At 34.3% G+C, this 22,221-nt stretch overlaps 1 protein-coding gene across 8 annotated transcripts in view; it reads left to right on the forward strand.

Moving 5' to 3' along the window:
* The window catches only part of BLTP1 (bridge-like lipid transfer protein family member 1), a 212,504-nt gene that overhangs the window by 77,048 nt on the left and 113,235 nt on the right, over positions 1-22,221 (forward strand). For all 8 annotated transcript variants that reach the window (XM_008969477.4, XM_024928495.4, XM_003816409.5 and 5 more), the window contains exons 26-37: positions 345-625; positions 5,179-5,429; positions 8,502-8,760; positions 9,929-10,766; positions 13,414-13,484; positions 14,270-14,443; positions 15,431-15,551; positions 16,562-16,708; positions 17,081-17,208; positions 17,561-17,760; positions 19,888-20,085; positions 20,763-20,974. In XM_008969477.4, coding sequence (XP_008967725.3) covers positions 345-625; positions 5,179-5,429; positions 8,502-8,760; positions 9,929-10,766; positions 13,414-13,484; positions 14,270-14,443; positions 15,431-15,551; positions 16,562-16,708; positions 17,081-17,208; positions 17,561-17,760; positions 19,888-20,085; positions 20,763-20,974 — 2,880 coding nt within the window. The remainder of the gene's footprint in view (positions 1-344; positions 626-5,178; positions 5,430-8,501; positions 8,761-9,928; positions 10,767-13,413; positions 13,485-14,269; positions 14,444-15,430; positions 15,552-16,561; positions 16,709-17,080; positions 17,209-17,560; positions 17,761-19,887; positions 20,086-20,762; positions 20,975-22,221) is intronic.

The raw sequence follows: 22,221 nt of genomic DNA on the forward strand, positions 1-22,221 counted from the left end.
TCTTGAAAACATTTGTTTCCCATTCTTTTATGGATTGTAGTGTAAAATCAAGCCTTGTTAAGTTTCTATTTCATTATTTACTTCTCTTGTTCGCCTGTGGATTTCTGCTTTTTTCCTTTTCTCCTTTTTAAAAAATTGTCTATTTTTGTTTTTATTTTGTTTAACTTTTCTGTTCCCTTCTTGTCCCTTTCCCATTTTTTCCTTTTTTATTTCTTTTTCCTTTATTTTCTCCTTCCATTTATGTTTTACTCTATTTGAAATGATCACCTATTCAGTAGTTTTGGCTAAGCTACTTAAAAATACAGAAATTACACTTTTGTTTCATTTTCTTCATTCAATTTTAGATGGGTGCAATTCGAGTTGCAAACTGTAATCTCCACAATCAATCGGTTGGGGAAGGAATCAGTGCTGCAATTCAGGATTTTCAAGTGAGACAGTACATTGAGCAATTAAATAATTGCAGAATTGGACTTCAGCCTGCAGTGCTACGGAGGGCCTATTGGCTTGAAGCTGGGTCAGCCAATTTAGGACTTATTACTGTTGATATTGCTTTAGCTGCTGACCATCATTCTAAACATGAGGCACAAAGACATTTCTTAGAAACTCATGATGCCAGAACTAAGAGGTAAGTGAAAATGTTAAGAATGGCAGTAGTTTCCTGTTCAGATGAAAAAAACTAGGTAATTGTAGAGGAAATTCTACTGAGAGAATGGACTAAGAATATTTTAAATAAAGACCTAACATGATTGTGCTGCTGCACCTCAATGAATATATAAGGACCTGATATTTAAGTAAATATATATCTTGTCTCTGGTGATGGTGTAGTTGTTGGAAATAACATTATTTTCTGATGTGTTTCTAAGTCTATACCATGTATGCCAACAGTGAAACAAGTTTAAGTTATGGTCCCCAAATAACGTTTTGTAAAGTACTACATTTTCTCTCTCACCACAGCTCTTCACTTTCAAGTCATCATTCATTCCTAGAAATCACAGTACTACTATCGTCTACTGTATAAAACTCCTTTTATGGGCCTTCAGAACTGCAAGGAAGACTAAGAGTACTCAGGCCTATTTCCTTGGTCCTTAGGAAATTATTATTATATATGATTTAAAAAGTTGCCAGCGCCTCTTACTGAATCACTTCCATTTAAAATGACAGTGTGACTTTTTCCATCCCCATCTTCCCCATTGTATATTTAATATGTGCTAATTCCAGAAATATAGGAAACTATTAAGAAACAAAAGAAAATAATGATCATAACCCCACCACATGAAATTTTATCTCCAGGATTTTGCTGTATTTTTTTAATGCTTGAAATCATCCTGTATATACAGTTTAAAATTCTGCATGTTTGTATTAAACTTATATCCCAAGCATCTGGCCACATGATTAAACATTTTATAAAGATCCTTTTAAACAAATGATAATACATTACCAAAAAGACACAACATGTTTTATTTAGCCATTGCCCTTATATTAAATATTTAGATTGTTTCTACATTTCCCATTATAAATGATAGAGGAACATTTTTGCACATAAAATATTTTCTCATGCTTTCTGGCTGTTTCCTTTAGATAATTTCCTGGAAGGGAGTATGAATGAGTTGAAAATTAAGACTTTTCGTATGCATTCCCAAATTACTTGCCAGAAATTAATTTCAGTTTATATCCACAATGGCTTTTTAGCTAGTCCCTGTCACCCTGCACCATTGCTACCTTTTGAGTGTTTTCTGATAAGTGAAAGGTGGCATCTCTTTATTTTGCATTTATATATTTCTGAAATTAACACTTTAAAAACCACATTTGTTAGCTGTTTCGATTTCTTCACTTGTGAATTGAATGTTTATATTCTGTGTACATTTATTTACTGGGGTCTTGGTGGTTTTCAATTTTTAAGAGCTCTTTATAGATGATCACCTTTTTGTGATCTCTGTTGCTAGTATTTTACAGTTTGTTTTATCTTTTAATTTTGTTTTTATTTTCATATATGACTTTAATTTTATGCATTCAAATATGTCAGTTACTAATTTGAGAAAGCCATTCTTTTGCTAGTAATCAAATAGCATCTGTATTTTTTTTTCTTTTCCTTTTTCTTGTTAACATATAAAACTCGAATTCCTCTGGATTTTATATGGGGTGCATGTGTATATTATTCTAGGTAAGGAGATAAATCGACATATTCATTTCTCTGTTTAACAAAATGTTTATTGTTACCTGTTAACTTTCCCAAAAGAACTTGGGGTCCATTTTTCTGGTTAAAAAAAGAAAATCTGTTGAGATTTTTATTGATATTACATTAATCTTTTAAATTAATTGAGGAAGATTTGACATATATCCGAGTATGAAAGCTCATGTATGGAGAATATTTTGTAAAATAAATTGGATTTCTTTGTTATATGTTGTGCAGGAAGCCACTTAGTGTGAACCAAATGCCTATCTTTGATTAGGTTAGGTGGTAGAGCAAGGTGCGAATGGAACTAAGGAGGTTACTTCAGGTGACTCGAGTTGCTCTAAGTAGCTCATTTAGGTTGGTTTCAGTGCTGTAGCTTGTGAAAAATTGTGAAGAGTCTGGGGTTTTTATCTTTCTTACGAGTTAACAAGTTAGCTGTTACAATTTCATGGATGCTGGAAAAATACACAAAACTTCTGATCAGAGACTATATTACAGCCAAAGCGGTAGCCAGTCATGTGTGGGCGGGTTGGTTCCCTGTATCCCCCAAGTAGAGTTGCCAGGGAAAATACAGGATGCCCAGTTAAATTTAACTTTCAGATAAACAACAAAACACATTTTAGTATAAGTTTGTCCCACATATTGCATAGAACAAACTTATTTTTGTTTGTATTTTATTCGCTAAATCTAGCAACTCTGTCCCTGAGTCCTATAGGGGATAACGTAGTCCCAGCTACTTGGGAGGCTGAGGCGGGAGAATCGCTGGAACCTGGGAGGCGGAGGTTGCAGTGAGCCAAGATTGCGCCACTGCACTCCAGCCTGGGCAACAGAGTGAGACTCTGTCTCAAAAAAAAATAAGATAAAAAACATAAAGCCCCATCATGATGAATATGTGCATAAAGTAGATTACATTATAGAAGAGGAACACTGAACTTAGGGTATCTTACTATTTTTATAGTAAGTGGAAGCAAGCCTACTCTTTTCCAGAGAGAAAGATTACCTCAACCCTCAAGGTTGCTTGCTCCAAACACAACCCTGTGAAATAGCCTGGACAGAGCTTGCATTCATGGCATACCCAGCAGGAACATACAGGGATTCCTAGGACTCATGACAATTTGCCTCTCCCCACATGGTAACTCACTGACCTTCAGGTTTGGCTGCCTTTGTGCATATTGGATTCCCAGGAGTTTTAGAGAAATGTATATTCATTTCTGATATTACTGGAAAAGCTACTGAATACATAGGCCATTAGTTCCATTAGATTAATGTTTTTTAAAAATATGGCTCCCAAACTACCAGCATCAACATCTCCTTGGAACTTATTACAAATATACGTAATCAGGCCTTCCCAGACCTCAATCAGAAACTCTGGAGGTGAAGCCCAGCCACCTACAGTTCAACGAGCCATTCAGTTGATTCTAATACAAGCTAACGTTTGAGAACTAGTGCATTGGATTATGCAAAGATAGGAAAGGAGAGCTAACGTTTGTTGTGTAACTTGTGTAGTCCACATTTTGCATCTCAGGTGCTTTACACGTGTTATGCTATTTTATGCCCACAATGATCTTTAATTAGATATATCATACCATCATTTTGCAGATGAAGAAACTGAGGCTCAGAGATGTTAACTTGTCTGAAGTTGTAGAGTTAGTAAGTGGCATAGCTAGAATTTGAACTCAGGTCTAGAGGACTCAAAGCCATGCATTCTACCAAGCTTTTGCTGTGGAAATGAAGTAAAAAAATGTCTATTATGTATATAAGTTCTTTTATTTTGATGGTGTTTTAAGATATCTTTGCTGCTTGACTTAATACTTTAAAATACAGAAGTGATTTGAAATGGATAACATCCGACCAATGCAATCTCAAGCTCTCCCTCATCTTAAGGCCTGCTCATACATTTTTCCTTCTGTCTTCTCTAGATAGATGTTCCACTTCTAAGTTGTTTCACCTTATCTTTAATGTCTCTATGTTACTTTTTAAAAGATTCTCCCTATTTTCTTTGTCACAACACCCTGTTTACCTCATAGCACTTAATACAATTTATGATTAGTTATTATTTTCTTGTTTATTGTTTGTCTTTGCCTCTGTATTGTAAACTTCATATGGATAAGGACTATATCAGTTTGCTTAGCATGACACTAGGCACTTAATAGATATGTTCAAGAAATATAAATTAATGAATGTAAAATGAAGGTGATAACACCTATTCTGTTTCCCTGTGAGGGTCTTGAGAATCCAAGGTGATAATACATGTAAAAATGCTTAGAAAAATTGTAAATATGAGGGGATTTTATTAAAGTAAAAAAAAAGGAATAAAGGTATATCTCACAGATTTCTATTATATAATATTGTTTAAGAAAAGAGGGGAGTTAATAAATACTGACAGATCTATGAGTCACTTATACAGAACCTGAAGTTTACATACATTTTTAATACTTTATTTGTAGTCCTTATTACAAAGGAGTAGACCTCGATATTATTTTTCTCTAAAATATGGAGTGGTTCATTATTTTAATTTTATTGAGAAATAATTTCTTAGTTGCTCCATATTTGTAATTTTTCAGTGTTTTAAATTTGCAATGTGAAATAGGCCCTGAGATGCTAAAGGTAATGAGCTATCAAGCATAATCTATACTAATGGTTTTTTTGGATTAATGTCTTAAAATTTTAGTGTTTTTGAGAATGTTTACTACGTTGTAAAACTGGACTTAAATGTCTGATTTTTGTATTTGCTTTTTTTTTTAATGCTTTGGGCTTTTTAATGTATGCCGTATCTCTATTATTATTGATTCTGCTTATTTCTGTCTCACTTGCTCTGGTAAGACTATATTTTTTAGAAAGGCAAATGATTTAAAAAAAACACAGTGGGAATAAACCTTTGTGTTTGTGTTTACTTTGTCATTTAAAAATATTTACAATTAACATTTAATTATCAAAAAGTTTTTCATTTCTTAATGATTTTTTTTTATGTTGTTGTTTTTTGTTTTCTTTTGGGGTCTGTTTAGGTTGTGGTTTTTATGGCCAGATGATATCCTGAAGAATAAGAGGTGTAGAAACAAATGTGGTTGTCTCGGTGGCTGCAGATTCTTTGGTGGCACAGTAACTGGCCTAGATTTCTTCAAACTTGAAGAGTTGACACCTTCCAGTAGCTCTGCATTTTCAAGCACAAGTGCAGAGTCTGATATGTATTATGGACAGTCTCTGCTACAGCCTGGAGAATGGATAATTACTAAAGAAATTCCCAAAATTATAGATGGTAATAAAATGTTTCGTCACTTGTGCTAATTGTTTACTTTCTTCATCACTATGCCATTTTGAGAGAAATTCAGTGTTAACTCTGTTCAACTCAATTTACTTTGTGTGATGTTATGAGTAGGGTTTAGTATAATCCACCTTTGTTTTGCTCATGACTTAAATAAAGCCAGATAAAACTAGTGATTTTTTCGGAGTTAGAAGTAGGTCTGCTATTCAGATCTTCTGTTGTTGACGTGGGTGGCTTTCCTCACAGAGTTTTTTCTAAATATTTCCTTACATACTGTTATTTTCCTGTAGCACAGCATCCAGATAAATACTTAGGAATAGCTGTGCTTCAAGGTAACAATTGTTTCACCAGCTTGCTTTTATAGGATAACTTTTGGATAGTAATATTTATACTGTTGGCCCCCATGTTACCAATTATATTTGCAGAATAGTTTCCTTATAGTAAAATTAAACATGTCAAGAAAAGAACTCCAGTCTTAGAATCTTTAGCATAACTCTGGCCTGGCGTGGTGGCTCACACCTGTAATCCCAGCACTTTGGGAGGCCAAGGCAGGCGGATCACGAGGTCAGGAGATCGAGACCATCCTGGCTAACGTGGTGAAACCCCGTCTCTGCTAAAAATACAAAAAATTAGCCGGGCGTGGTGGCGGGCGCCTGTAGTCCCAGCTACTCGGGAGGCTGAGGCAGGAGAATGGTGTGAACGCGGGACGCGGAGCTTGCAGGGAGAGGAGATGGCGCCACTGCACTCCAGCTTGGGCGACAGAGCAAGACTCTGTCTCAAAAAAGAAAAAAAAAAAAAAGAATCTTTAGCGTAACTCTGCAAATACACCAGTTTGCTATGAGCAGTGAAGAGTGGCTTTAAGTGTATTATATTTAGATTTACCTAGAGTCTTTTCTCCAGAGACTTCAGAAACAGATTTTTCCTCTGGATTTTTTTAGTTCTGTGTTCCTATGATTCAGTGCAATATTTACTGTTTAAGTTGCCGTGCTGTGAAGATATTAATTGTAGAGAAGTCTTGATACTTCACGAATATTTAGCCATTTCCCCTTAATTAATTTAAAAATATTAATTTACCTCTGCCTTTTATCAGTACACACAAAAAGATAGGAAAGGGGTAATTTTACCTTTAAGAGTTGATCAGATTGCATTCCCATGTATAGGAGCTCTTAGAGGAAACAGCTGGACTACATATACTAAATTCCTAAATGATTTTTTTACTGAGTAGTAGTAAGTGTGCACAAGTTATTTTAAGGTCATTGTATTTTGGCAGGTTTGCTAGAATGAGAGCAGATTATCTTATAAAATCAGCAAACACCAAAACTTCTTGGCATTTAAGTGATAAGATAGATTGTAATAATTTAGCTGTCTTCTTATATAACTTTTTTACATTTGAATAATGTTCATTTTTAAAGGTTTACACTGGCATTTTCTCATTTAATCCCTAAGCTACCATGTAAAGTGGATATTATCCTTGTTTTTTAGTGAGGAAACTGAGGCCTGTCACTGAGACTGAGTTGCATGAAGTGATATAGCCAAGTATGGCTGAGAAGAAAATAGAATCAGGGCCATTGAAGCCACTTTGTTGTTCTCTCTAATGTTCTACAACTGGTGCTAATTATAAAGATTGCTTGATTTTCAAAGATTAACCATCACAAACTCAAGAAAGAATATTTGCAGGGAATTTATACTGATGTGAAATGAGGAAAGTAGTAAATTCTCTTTCTAACATTGAAGAAAGTAAAATTCTTATAATGTATAATAGGAAGTGTCTGTATCTCTTGGTGATTCTCTTAGTAGTGAGTTTTAATTGCCAAATTGCCATAAGTTTCTTGTGCAGAGGGAAGCTTGGAAATAACCCCTACATACGTACCTGAGTTTCTGATTGTTGAGTCTTCCAGGAATGGAGTACAGATGCAGTGTCAGGATAAAATCAAGGAGGGCATATGGGTAGAATTAAGGATCTATTTGGAAGGTCAGTGAGCACTATGTTCCTGTATCACTTAGAAGCAAATCAAGACCATTTTTTCTTTTGACTTTCATTGCTCTATTTTACATTTGTGGTAGTAGAAGTAACTAATATTATATTTTAGGTTTATGACTCTTACCCCTTGAATGCCACTAGAACTGCATTCTGTTCACAGAGATGTTTTTTTCCATTAGCGGATTTACTTTTTTTGGCTAAAACAGGGATGGTAGGAGGAGAGGGGAAGTTGAGCAAGAGTTTTTTTTTTGGATCTAGGCAGCTATAGAATTCTCTTTTTATTTCCCCCAGCCCCTCAATTTATATAACACATCACAGAGCTCTTTATGAAACTGTGAAACAGTGGTGCTTCACTCTGATCCTAAAGTCGTTATTTATTCATTCATAAAATCATGTATTGAGTGCCTTCTGTGTATGAGGCATTGTTCTAGGCACTGGAGGTACATCAGTGAATGAAAAATGATACAGTCCCTGTCAACATTGAACTTTTAGAGCAAAAGGGGAAAATGCTTTAAATAAGTAAATCCGAGTAGAAGATATATGGGGTTCTTTGTACTATTCTTGAAAGTTTTCTGTAAGTTTGAAAATTTTCCAATAAAAGATTTAAAAAGAAGAAAAAAATTCACTGTTTATGGGCCTGGGATCTATACTTATGTAGATATATTTCTAAAACGTTTAACAAATTGCTATATGGAATTAGTCACTTGTGCTTTTTACACGCCTGTAATCCCAGCACTTTGGGAGGCTGAGGAGGGCGGATCACGAAGTCAAGAGATCAAGACCATCCTGGCCAACATGGGGAAACCCTTTCTCTACTAAAAATACAAAAATTAGCTGGGTGTGGTGGTGCGTGCCTGTAGTCCCAGCTACTTGGCAGGCTGAGGCAGGAGAATCTCTTGAACCCAGGAGGCAGAGGTTGCAGTGAGCCAAGATCGTGCCACTGTACTCCAGCCTGGTGACAGAGCGAGACTCCATCTCAAAAAAAAAAAAAAAAATTATACTTAAAAATGGATTAGATTGCCATGTTTTTTATAAACTGCTGTTGAGATTTGTGTGTTCACTTAACCCACCTTTTGTTTGTTTAGGTAATGTGAATGGCATGAAGAGGAAAGAATGGGAAAACAAATCAGTGGGAATAGAAGTAGAGAGAAAAACTCAGCACCTTAGTCTTCAAGTACCATTACGATCTCATAGTTCATCCTCTTCCTCAGAAGAGAACAGTAGTTCTAGTGCTGCACAGCCTTTGTTGGCTGGTGAAAAGGAAAGTCCTTCATCTGTTGCTGATGACCATTTGGTTCAAAAAGAGTTCTTGCATGGGACAAAAAGAGATGATTGCCAAGCAAGGTCAGTATTCACTTAGATTTAGAAGCCTGATCATAAATAGGATTATAATTGTTTAAAATTCTGGCAAGAAAAACTTCTTCTCTCTCCACTCCCCCACTTTAGAAAATTGTTTCCTGTATATCTGAACATATTTTGAAATGTCAGTTTGCTGTTGTCTATCTGATTATAAAAGTCATACATACATATATTCATTCAAGATATGAGGAAAGTACAGGAAAGTGTAATGAAAGTAGAAGTTTCTTGTCATCCCACCACTCAGAGTGAATCACTGTTAACATTCAGATATTATCCTTCTAGTCTAATGGATACTTTTTGTTCCTCCTCTTGCCACCTTAATAGTTGGCCACTCCCTTCTTGAATCACAGTTTCCTCTTGGTTTGATAGCACATTTCAAAATTTCGTCCCACCTCCTTGGCTATTCCTTCTCAGTCTCCATTGTCCTGTCCTCCATTTCTTCCTCCTTTCTTTTTTCTCTTCCTTTTATAGCCTGCCCTTTGTTGAACATTCTCTCCTTTTTCTCCACTTACTCTATATTATTTCCCTAGGGAGTCTCAATAACTGTTTGGTTTCAATTATGTTCTCTAGCTAACATCTTTTAAATGTAAAACTCCAGCCAAAACCTTTGTTCCTAAGGCCTAGCTACCTTCTTGATATATCTGCTTGGATGTTTCATGGAGACTTCAAACTCAACATATTAAAAATGGCCTTATTCTTACCAGTTTTAACTTGTTCTGCCTTAGTAAATGGCACTACTACATCAGTTGCTGAAGTCAGAAATACTGGGGTTATGTATAACTTCTTCCTCCAGTCTCCTTTAATCAGAGGCACCTGGTGTATTTTGTTGGACAAGTTTTTAAAGGATGTGAAAGAAAAAAAACCTTTATAAGTGCATTAGTGTCCATGGATTATGGATAGAAGATTACATTCTGGGGTTTCTTTAAGTTTTTATTGTGTTTTAAGCTACCTCAAAATTTTTTGGAACTAATGGGGGATGTGAACACATATTGTACTGTTTTGCTACTTTGGGTATTTTATTATAAAATTGTAGATTTTCTTTTACTTGTGAAGTACATGATTAAAATTACTAAAAGGATTTTTATGATATTTCTTTTTATGCTTAAATTTTATGTTGTATAGAAAATGGTAATAGCTTTGCTTTCTGTTTTAGTATCCCTACAGAAATTTCAGGAAACAGCCCTGTGTCTCCTAATACTCAGGATAAGTCAGTAGGTCAATCTCCTCTTAGATCTCCCTTGAAACGACAAGCCTCTGTCTGTTCCACCCGTCTTGGAAGTACTAAGAGTCTTACTGCTGCTTTCTATGGGGACAAGCAGCCTGTAACAGTTGGAGTCCAGTTTAGTAGTGATGTCTCTCGAAGTGATGAGAATGTACTAGACTCACCAAAGCAGAGGAGAAGTTTTGGTTCATTCCCATATACACCATCAGCAGACTCTAATTCATTTCATCAGTATCGATCGATGGATTCCAGCATGTCAATGGCTGATAGTGAAGCCTACTTTTCTGCTGCTGAGGAATTTGAGCCCATTAGCAGTGATGAAGGCCCTGGAACTTATCCGGGTAGAAAAAAGAAGAAAAAGCAAACCCAGCAGATTGACTACAGTAGGGGTTCCATATATCACAGTGTAGAAGGGCCACTTACTGGACATGGAGAAAGCATTCAGGATTCCAGAACTCTGCCATTCAAAACTCATCCTTCTCAGGCTTCATTTGTTTCTGCGTTAGGTGGAGAAGATGATGTTATAGAGCATCTATATATTGTAGAAGGTGAGAAAACAGTGGAGAGTGAACAGATTACTCCGCAACAACCCGTGATGAATTGTTATCAGACTTACCTTACTCAGTTCCAGGTAATTAATTGGTCAGTTAAGCACCCAACCAACAAAAGAACCTCTAAATCCTCATTGCATCGTCCCCTTGATCTGGATACACCAACCAGTGAAGAAAGTTCATCATCATTTGAACAGCTTTCTGTTCCAACTTTTAAGGTATAAACCAAATCATTAGTTTCCATTGATATCTTGATTTAGAAAAACAGATTTTTAAGAAGTTATTTTCATAATTACTCTCATTCTTTTTAGCTACCTTTCTGAGAGAGAGACTTTCTGAAGCCATAGCTTTATGTATGATAGGTCACAGAGTTATTGATGAATATTAGAAATTTAAGTAAATTAAATTGAGAAATGGTTTATGAGTTGTCACTGCATTAATCTAATCAACACATATTCTGTGTCTGCATTATACTCTAAGATTAGGATCAACTCTCTCTGAATTCATATTTTCCGTGTCTTAAAAATAAAATTTTGAAGTTGTTTTTAATGATGTTCTTTTTATTAATTCATAACTCCTTCCATGCAAAGGCTTCAATGTCCACTTACTTGACATTTGAGTTCTTATAATTCAGTATGAATATGGTTATTGGGCATTTCCGTAATGTATTCTGAAACTGCATTACAGAATGTTTTAGGTAAGCTAAAAATACCTCAAAATAAATTTAGTGGTCATAGCCAATATGAAATACTATACTTATTTGAAGTGTCTAAATGCTTATTTAGTTATTCTTAATTCAGATATTTATTATACAGTATTGTGAACAAGGCACTTGATGTAGAGTGGTGAGGGAAATGGATATGGAGCTTATCGTTTAGAGGTGGAAAATGACAATTAATAGATCAGTATATAATTACAAAGTGAGAAGAGTCTATGATGATAACCAAGGGATGCCGGGATAGAGAATAACAAGGGGTGGGGACACCTAGATTGTATTGAGATGAAAGGTCCATCTGAGGAGATAATATTTAGACTGAAATTTGAAGGATGATGAAGAATTGAAGATAGGAGGACCTAGGGGCACTGCATTTCAGGCAGAGGCAACTGCCTTCCTAAAGCCCTGAAGAGGGAAAGAGGTCAGCATGCCCGAGAAATAGTGAGTGAGGAGACTTGCTTGTAATGAGGCTGGAGACCTAAGCAAAGGCTAGGTCATTTAGAGCTTATAGACCATGGCATCAGGAGTTTGAATTTCATTTTAGTTTAATTTATTAACTCTTCAGAGTTTTAAGGAAATATGATAGGATCTCATGTACTTTGAATACTACGTAGAATTGAATTGTCATTAAGCAAGAGAGGAATTGGGGTGATCACTTAGGAGACTGTCTCAGTAGTCTGTGCAAGAAACGACCAGGGCTTGGACTTAAACTGTATTAGTAATGATGGGACATGATACATGGAGTTGAATATTCTCATAGATTATGTAGGCATTTGAATAATATGTATTGAAGGAAGAAGAAACGTTAGTGAAAGTTGCAAAATTTTGTTTTTAAGGTTGTACTGTTTTCTTATCTTGCCCAAAACCAATTGCCCATGCTAAGATTTCAAAATGTCCTTTTTAGTCCATGTGGAAATATGTTGGTATATGAATTTTCCAGTGTAAAACTGAATGGCCCTTGTGCAGAATAGTACCTGAGAGGATAGAATTATTTCAGTATTTTAAATAAATCTTTCTAGTTTGATTAGGCAGTTAAATCTCTAGAGAAGACAGGTCAAGGAATTAGTATTTTTAGACAGCTTCAAAAACAGAACATAGGCCATTGTCAGAAAGACAAAAAAATGACATGTATTGGTGAGGATGTAGAGAAAAGGGAACACTTGTGCACTGTTGGTGGAAATGTAAATTAGTATAGCCATTATGAAAAACAGTATGGAGATTCCTCAAAAAATTAAAAATAGAATTCCATATGATCCAGCAATCCCACTACTGGGTAATATCCAAAGGCAATTAATTCAGTTTATTAAAGAGATGTCTGTACTCCCATGTTAATTACAGGAGTATTCACAATAGCTAATATATGGGATCAACCTAAATGTCCATCAATGAATAGACAGATAAAGAAAATGTAGTATATACACACAGTGAAATATTCTTCTGCCATAAAAAAAGTAGGAAATCGTGTCATTTGTGACAATGTGAATGAATCTGGAGGGCACTATGTTAAGTGAAATAAGTAAGGCACTAAAAGACAAATACCTCATGATTTCATTCATGTGGAATCTAAGCAAGCTCTCACAGATGTAGAGAGTAGAATGGTGGTTACCAGAGGCTTGGGTAGTTGGGGGGAAAAAAAGTAACCTGGGAGGTAAGAAAGTTATTTTTTGCCATTAAGTCTAAATAACTGACAAGCATTTGTAAAGGTTCAATTTGATTAGTCAGGTTCATTTATTTATTTTCCTTGTTATCATTTATGGATATAAAATACAAGACTAGTTTTTCCTATAGTTTAATGTTTCTGTGGCTCTCTTTCCCACTTAAAGGTTGGTTTTGCTAGGAGAAGTCTAAAATTAGCTTGAGAAAACACTCAATTTAAAAAGAAACTCTGGAGGAAAGACATTTGAAACACTTGCTTTTAAGTTTCAGTTGTAGTCTTTTACCCTCACAACCCTGCTTTGCCATTTATTTGAATCAACAAAGTGAAACTGCCAATTGAATATATTATGTGATTTGCTCAATTTGCCTGTTAAATGTTTATATCAAATATATCAAAATCATATTAGGTAATTCAGGTATTTACATATATCAGTTGATATCATAAAATTAGGGAAATATATTAAAAATCTAGACTATAGTATTTTATATTCTAGGTTATCAAGCAGGGGCTCACAGCTAATTCTTTGCTAGACAGAGGCATGCAACTTTCAGGATCAACTTCAAAGTAAGTAAAAATATCATGCTTTTAAAGTGTCTTCCCTGATTATGAGATGGGTAGAGTTTATTCTGAATAATAATCATTCTTTATTTGAGTATGAACTTTATATTAAGGATAAATTACCAAAATAATTCAGCTCTTTTGTCTGCCATGGCTTTGGCTACATTTATAAGTAGTCAGTAGCATTTCTATTAAAAATGCTGTAACTTGGCATATCAAAATTGCTGACTAATAAGACTTCAGTATCATGTTTTTCATAATTTGGCAAAGGTACATCAGGTAAATATATTAAAATTTTCTCATTCAATGTATTAGCCATCTTTGATCAATTAGCATTTTAGTACTTCTTTTTGGCCTGTCTTTGGAAGGTCTTTGGGACATAAAATGTCAAGTCCAGGCCAGGCATGGTGGTTCACACCTGTAATCCCAGCACTTTGGGAGGCCATGGCTGGCAGATCACTCGAGGTCAGGAATTCGAGACCAGCCTGGCCAACATGGCAAAACCCCATCTCTACTTTTTAGTACAAAAAATACAAAAAAATTAGGCATAGTGGCGCATGCCTGTAATCCCAGCTACTTGGGAGGAGGAGGTTGCAGTGAGCTGAGATCGCACCACTGCACTCCAGCCTAGGTGACAGAGTGAGACTCTATCTCAAAGAAAAAAAAAAAGTCAAGTCCAATTCCATAAAATTTTTAGTTGTAATGAATGCATGTGTTCACTCGTCTTAAGGAAGCTCCAACTTCTAATTCATGGTCTTTTTAATATACGATTTGCTTGTTAAATTGTATAGTACGCCATATACTCCATTGGAAAAAAAACTCACTGATAACACAGATGATGAAACATTAACAGAAGAGTGGACCCTGGATCAACCAGTGTCCCAGACCAGGACAACAGCCATAGTTGAAGTAAAAGGAACTGTTGATATTGTTTTGACTCCCCTGGTGGCTGAAGCTTTAGACAGGTATTGATTTTGTCTAGAAATACAACTGTTGCTTTATACAATGATTACTCTGTGATATGATAAGTATATGTGATATGTTCGTGTAGAAGATTGTTGATAGTTATATGTGATATATGTTCATATAGAAGATTATTGATAGCTATTTTGATTGAATAAAAATGAAAATATGCTTAAAGAGGTCTGTGTTTCAGTTATCATTTGCTACTTTCTCAGCCTAAATAATTAGAGTTGTCCCTCCATATCTGTTGGGTATTGGTTCCAGAACACCTGTGGATACCAAAATCCACAGATGCTCAAGTCTTGCAAGTTGGTCCTGTGGAATGCGCGGATCAAAAAAGTCAACCTTCTGTATTGGTGGGTTCTGCATCCCACAAATACTGTATTCTGAATACTGTATTTTCAGTCTGCGCTTGGTTATATGTGTGGATTTGGAACCCACAGATATGGAGAGCTGACTGTATATTCAAATTAATTATTATATTGCAATAATATAATAATATTACAATAATATAATATTACATATTATTATATAAAACTAACGAATAAAAATGAGAATGGAACATAATGGAAGTGGTGTAGAAGTGGCTGGGAAGAGAAAAGGGGTTCGGTGGAAACGAGCTTTCATGAAAATCTTCCTTTTCCTGCAAAAGCACATAATTTTCTTCGATAACTTATACTATTAAGATTCTTTATGATATGTCATATAAATGAAGAACACAGGAAATCTTCTTCAGAAGTTTGTTAAAGAAAAGATCATTGCCCAGTGTGGAACACTTCATCTTGGGGTGAGGGTGGTGATGGTGGGGATAACCTCAGAAATGTTTCCCATGTATAATTTCTAAATATGTGGCTTAGACATTCTCATTTCAATGTTGAGCAATTGTTGTACATATTCAGATGGTGCTACGTTTCATGATAAGTTTACATAAACTAAGTTGTAGAATTAGTGACATTTAAATATTTCATTTACTGTTTTTTCCCCCTCAGATATATTGAAGCAATGGTTCATTGTGCTAGTACCCGACATCCAGCTGCAATTGTAGATGATCTTCATGCTAAAGTCCTCAGGGAAGCTGTCCAAAATAGCAAGACTACCTTCTCAGAAAATGTAAGAACTTTTTAATTCAATGGGCATAGCACATTGAATATTTATCATGGTTACAGAATATTCAAACTTGAAAAATTTTCTTTACAAGTTAAATCAGAATATTTGGACATGTTCTAAAAGCATTTATATGTCATTGGCTCCATAAAAGATAGGACATATAACTGTACTATAGATTGAATAGTAGTAAAAATATTTATTTAAAAAATATATTAATAGCTTTCTTTGTTTCTTTTATTTCAGAAGCAGCTTAGTTCCAAGCCTTTTCTAAAGTGCTTTGGCCCTAAGTGAATGAATATTCTTTAGGACTGACACCTTGCTTTTCTAAGACAGCTGTTTATGTTTTGATTTTCCTCTATGATTAGATGACTTGTATCTTAATATTACTTTTGAGATTTTCCTCGTTCACTTCAGTGAATCAAGTCACTACTCTCATTGTATGATATTCTACTTACATTGTGGTTCCAGCCACGAAGCCAGTTGCTTAGCAGTCATATCCCAGTGCTCTTCTAGAGCTTCTCGATTTGATTTTCAAATTTATCTGGATTATACGTAGAGTAGGGACCAGAAGAGAGATGAAAGTGAGACTGATTATTTTAGTTAACTATTTATTTAATATATATTGGCATTTCATGTGATAGAGTAGAAGAGTGAAAAAAAGAAATTTGAAAATATTCCTAGCCAAAAAGGGGCCAATTATCAGAAACCAAGTTTGTTTTCAAGCCAGTAGAGTTTAGTGATCTTAAAAAATGCCTGTAATTACTGTACCATTTTTTCTGTCTGCTTCTCTATAGGCTGATTTCAATTTAATGTGTATTACTTTTCTCAACCATGATGCTACCAGTCTATTTCCTAGCTTATCAAAAGTTTGGATTTTAAGGTGGGATATAAAACTAGAACGCAGCTGGCACATAGATGGGCATAGAGGGGCAGCGTGAATAAGTGGTTGCTGTTGTGGATGATGTGGAAGTTATGAAAAGCTTGTGAAATAATTTCACTTACGATCTTTTTAGTTATCTTCCAAACAAGACATTAGAGGAACAAAAACTGAGCAGTCTACAATAGGAACGACTAACCAAGGACAAGCACAGACAAATCTTACAATGAAGCAAGATAATGTAACAATTAAAGGTCTTCAGACTAATGTTAGCATACCAAAGGTAACAATTTAATATTTAAAAATTTTTTCCTGAAAGAGGAGAGCATTTTGATGGTGTTTGTCCTTTTCAGTTACCAACGTGAATAATGGTAGAACAGTGTGTAATATTAAAAAAAATGTTTTATTTCTATGATCTAATGGAATATAAATAGTTTACTTAAGCAGAATATTAGGTAATAGTAGAATGTTCCACATCCATCCAGTAAAAATTTAATTATGATTATTTTATGAGAATCTGCATTCATAAGCTTTGTCTTCACTGTCAGATACATAGATATGCCATTCTTAACAGTAGTTTTTCATTTTTGTGCATATTTTATGTTTAAGTGGTAATTTTTCACTTGTCAGTTCTGAAATTTTGTGTGTGTGTTAGGTAAACTTATGTTTGTTACAAGCCTCAGTGGAAGAATCTCCAACTACGGCTCCTAGTAGGAGTGTGACTCATGTTTCCCTAGTGGCATTGTGTTTTGACAGAATTGCTACACAGGTTCGCATGAACAGGTAAGAAAGACTTTATTAATCTGAGCCATGATTATCTTGCTGGATGTAAAAGCAAGCCTTGATCATCTTTTCTTTTAAAAATACATTTCTAAGAATGTAATGTTAAAACTCAGAACTGGTTTTGGAATTTCAAATCTTAATTTATAGATTAGTAACATATGTCTTTAAAAAATTTTTACTGTTTCTATTCATAGTATCTTTTAGTAAACATTGAATAATTTTTTACTACTATTGGTATATAATAGTAGAGTGTTTTGTTTTGTTTTTTTTAAAGGAAACCTTTTAGGTAAATGTTTTCTCTGAACTGTATTATTTAAATGTTAAACATTTTACTCTCTTTTTTTTCATAAAGAGGTGTGGTTGAAGAGACTTCAAACAATGCAGAACCTGGTAGAACATCAAATTTTGATAGGTATGTTCATGCCACAAAGATGCAGCCTCAGTCATCTGGATCTCTCAGATCAAATGCTGGAGCAGAAAAAGGCAAAGAAATTGCAGCTAAGTTAAACATTCATCGAGTTCATGGGCAACTTAGGGGTCTTGATACAACAGGTAGGATTCTCCAACAAATATGTTTTTTCTTGGCATATATAAATGTAAGATGATTTTGCAGAAGGGAACATGTTTTTTTCCTTTGACTATTGCTACAATTCGGTATTCTATAAGAAAGAGAAAGGTATTTCTCCCTATATTGAGCACGTGGTATTTAGCTACTTGTCACTCACATTCTGTACAGAATAGAAAATGAACTTTGGTAAGAAAATTAAGTGGTATGGCCCCAAATTAGGAACTTCTATTTCCCATGTTTCTATTTCCCATGTGTTTTTTCCATGCTATTTACTTGCTCATTATAGAACAGAGAAGACGTGATCTTTATAGTCTTTCTTATTTTTTAAGTCATTCTGTTTGTAAAACAGTGTTAGAAAGAATTAATTGTAATGTTAATCAAAACCAGAGAGTCTGTAAAATACAGCAGCAATAAGGTGACACACATTCCTCTTAAAGTCCCTAGTTAGGTAAAAGGAAAGTAGAGCTGTTATACATCATTTTAATATTTTTGATTCTTATTTAGCACATTTTATCATTTAGATGCTTAAATGTTTTCAGAATGTCAGAGATTCAATTCAGAAAAAGTTAGATTTGCTAATCGTATTTGAGATGATTGCTCTGCTGAAATCTTTATGTGGGACTGGTGACCAATCCTGAGTAAACAAATGAATTCCCTGAATTTGCTTACTGTATTTTATAGGTTCTGAAGTTTCCATGATTCCTGTCTGTATTCTGGGTCTGTGTACCTGTTTTGACTTTCTCAAGGCTAATTTTTTTCATCCCAGGTGTGAGGCTGAAAGCATTTGACCTGAGGTTTTCAAGGGGCTTTTCATGACTACCTAAGATCTGTAGTCCTAAAACTGGTGAAAAATGTGGTGGCTTGAGTGAAGACACTTTTATCAGCTCTGTAGTTTGCGTGGGTAACCAATTTGCACTGGGTATTATACAGACCATAAGCAGAACCTTATATAATTTTGAAAGGCATTATCATGCAGAAAACACTCTCATTGAAGACAAAACTCCCAACGAAATTCCAAGGTGGACATTTCTGTAAAAATGTAGATGTCTTTGCTTATATGTACATTAGTTATCTGCCAAAGGATACTTAATAACCTCATAATATTTGTTACCCTTATAGGGAGGGGAACTAGGTGTCTGGTTGTGGTGTTAGAGGCTTTTCATTGTGTACTTTTTCATAATTTTTTGAACTTTGATACATCTGAATATGTATGGGATTAAAGACAAATACAAAAAAATTAAATAATGAGAAAATGATAGGAAAATGTAGGTGAATGTTTATTCTCTGAATAAGACCTTTTAATTATAAATGCAAGGAATGACATTTCCATAGAATAGAATATTATATAGCTATTAAAATGATATCTTTGAAAAAATTTTAATGACCTGAGGAAATTATTTACTGTTGCATGAAAATGGGAGCCAAAGCTGGGTTTGCAAAGTGATCTCTAAAGGGCTAGAATGCAGTGTACTTCAAATATAAACAAGTTATCCTTGAATGGTAAATTTACATGTGTTTTTAATATTCTTTTTGTTTTTTTATATTCATTAGCAATAATCAGAGAGAGAAATGAAAAAAGTAAGATAAAGTAAAACTTCTCTCAGGCACTTGGGGTGTTAATTTCCACAGTGTATCTGTAAGCAGTGGAACCATGACAAGGTCTATGATGAATTGTAGTTATGTAAAATATGTCAGTATAAAACAGTCTTTTAGTAAAAGCTATAATTTGCCTAGAAAATAATGTTTTTCCTAAGGCTTGGTAATTAATTGAATTTTTTTTTTATTTTGTGAGATGATGAAAGTATTTAAAACTACTGTGAAGATAAATTATTTAGGATATTTTTAACTTTATATTTTTTAGAGTATCCTGTAATCATTCAGAAACAAATTCATACTACCTTTGAGCAACTTGTTAATCATAAAATCTTCTTTTCTTCCTCTTAGGCAGCATTATTCTAAAAGTTAGCTCATTTGCCTGTTTTTCTATCTTTTCGACAGAGCCCTAAGATATCTTTCAAAGACAACCAGTGTGCCAGATGTCCAAATGTTTGTGTTTTTTAATGTAAGCTTATGTCTTTAAAAATGGTCATTTTGCTCTCTTTTGATAATAGACATTGGGACCTGTGCAATCACTGCTATTCCTTTTGAGAAGTCCAAAGTTTTATTTACTCTTGAAGAGTTGGATGAATTTACTTTTGTGGATGAAACTGATCAGCAAGCTGTTCCAGATGTAACTCGAATAGGTCCCAGCCAAGAAAAATGGGGATGGATAATGTTTGAATGTGGACTTGAAAATTTAACCATAAAAGGCAAGCATTTTTTATTGAATTCTGCTTAAGGTGGGGACAAATATGTCCTATATTGCAGAAATGTTTTGAACAATCATGGCTTTCAGTAACCTGAATCAACATAATAAAGCAGAAAGTGTGGTATCTGGGATTATTTACCGGGGGTGAGTGCCTCATACCAATTGCTTAAGTGGAGCTTTTCCTCCATTATGTGATTTCAAAAGTAGGTAGAGCTTGAAAAACAACAATATGTTTTTCCGAATAAATTCCCAAATAAAATACAAAGCCACCCAATTTTTTGAAACTTTGCGTCTTTGAAAACTGGATCTTTGGTCAGTAGAATTATGCCATATAGGATATAAAAACTGTAAATTCTTTATTCAGTGAAAAATATCTACTTAGAATTATATTTGCTTTTTTATATATTATTGAGTAATATCTCAAAAAGGAAGGTTGAAATGTGTATAACACTTTTTTTAGGTTTAGTAATATATAATATAGTAACTACTATAAATAATAGTAGTTGTATATGCCTAAAATTATTTACCTGATAATTCAGTGATACATTACTTTTATAGATTAGGGCAAAGACTTGGTGAGAAAAAATAGTCTTTATGAAATTTTATACAGATATTGTAGAGTACAGCATTAAGACACTTATTCACCATTTATAATAAATGCTTTTTTTATTTTTATAGGAGGAAGACAGTCTGGTGCTGTTTTATATAACAGTTTTGGAATTATGGGTAAAGCTAGTGACACAGAAAGGGGTGGAGTGCTGACATCCAATAATTCTTCTGATTCTCCAACCGGCAGTGGCTATAATACTGATGTCTCTGATGATAATCTTCCATGTGACCGGACAAGCCCTTCCTCAGACTTAAATGGAAATTCTGTTTCAGATGAACAGGTTAGTGACTTTCTAATAGTAATAATAATGGTGCTTTAGAAAAATAACAAAGAAAACTACATATGCAATTCAAAATTAGTTTCTGGAGTGTATTTGCCTGTCTTTCCCTATTTTGGATTTATGATATCTGCTTAAATGTTAGTCAAAGTGTGTTGGTGAATATACTACTAGAATATAATTTCCAAAGTATATCATAGATATATTTATATCCATCATAGTCCTAGCATTATGCCTTGCTCAAATTAGATACCTAATAAATATTTGTTGAATTAATAAATTAACAAAATTTAAGAGAAATCCACCTATAGGGTGTGGAGGATTTTAGCAGAAGTCATTTTGTTATTGGTAGTATTTTATGTCAGTTCTAAATATTTTTGTCAGTGTTTGCTTATTTCAGTTAAGAGTTCTGAATGGCACCTTATATTCAACTCACTTTTTATTTTTATTATGGTAGAATTACATGGGTGGTGATGAGTACAGTAACAGCAACAACAAAAATATTCCAAATTTTGGGTTGAAGAAATGTCGTGCCACTAACTGGTGACCTGGGGCAAGCTCCTAACCTTTTCCTAAGTCTCTTTACCTGTAATAGGAGTATGGTCATGTTATTGACCTTGCAGCGTTGTGAAGACTGAAGCAGGTAATACATATGAAGGGCTTAGCTCAGTATGTAGTATGTAATAAGAATGTAGTAACTGTTGTTCTTAAACATATGTACATATATTTCTGATCACTTTGAAAATTAGGTCAATTGGAGAGGAAAAAGTTCCAAAGAAACCACTTTTTAATTAGGAAGTCTAGTATGGGTATCTAGTAATCATGGGTATACACACCTTTACCCCCCAGATTCCTAGGGATTTATTTTTAAAACATTTGTTTTTATTTAATATGTAGTTTAATGAGTTTAATCACAGTTTTATTTTGGGGTCTTTGGAAATGTTTAGGGGATGGATTATCACTTTAATTAAGGAAATTTAAAAATACAATAGCTACTCACTGGACAAAAGAGCTGAGAAAAGCCTAGCTGTTCTTTCCTTCCCCTTCACCTACTAAAATACTTGACAGAAATTCAGGCATCTTTCTTGATCTCTCAGATCCTACTCTCCTTGCTGAAAGCCCTTGAATTGGCTAACATTACTTTCTTTGGGTTCTCTGACTTTATTGGTCCATTTCTTTATGGAATTTTTTCTTCTTCTTAAATGTGGTGGTTTCCTCAGGTTCTGTTCTTGGCTCTTCCTTTCTTCTTG

This window comes from Pan paniscus, chromosome 3 (assembly GCF_029289425.2).
Source record: "Pan paniscus chromosome 3, NHGRI_mPanPan1-v2.0_pri, whole genome shotgun sequence".
NCBI classification, from domain to species: Eukaryota; Metazoa; Chordata; class Mammalia; order Primates; family Hominidae; genus Pan; species Pan paniscus.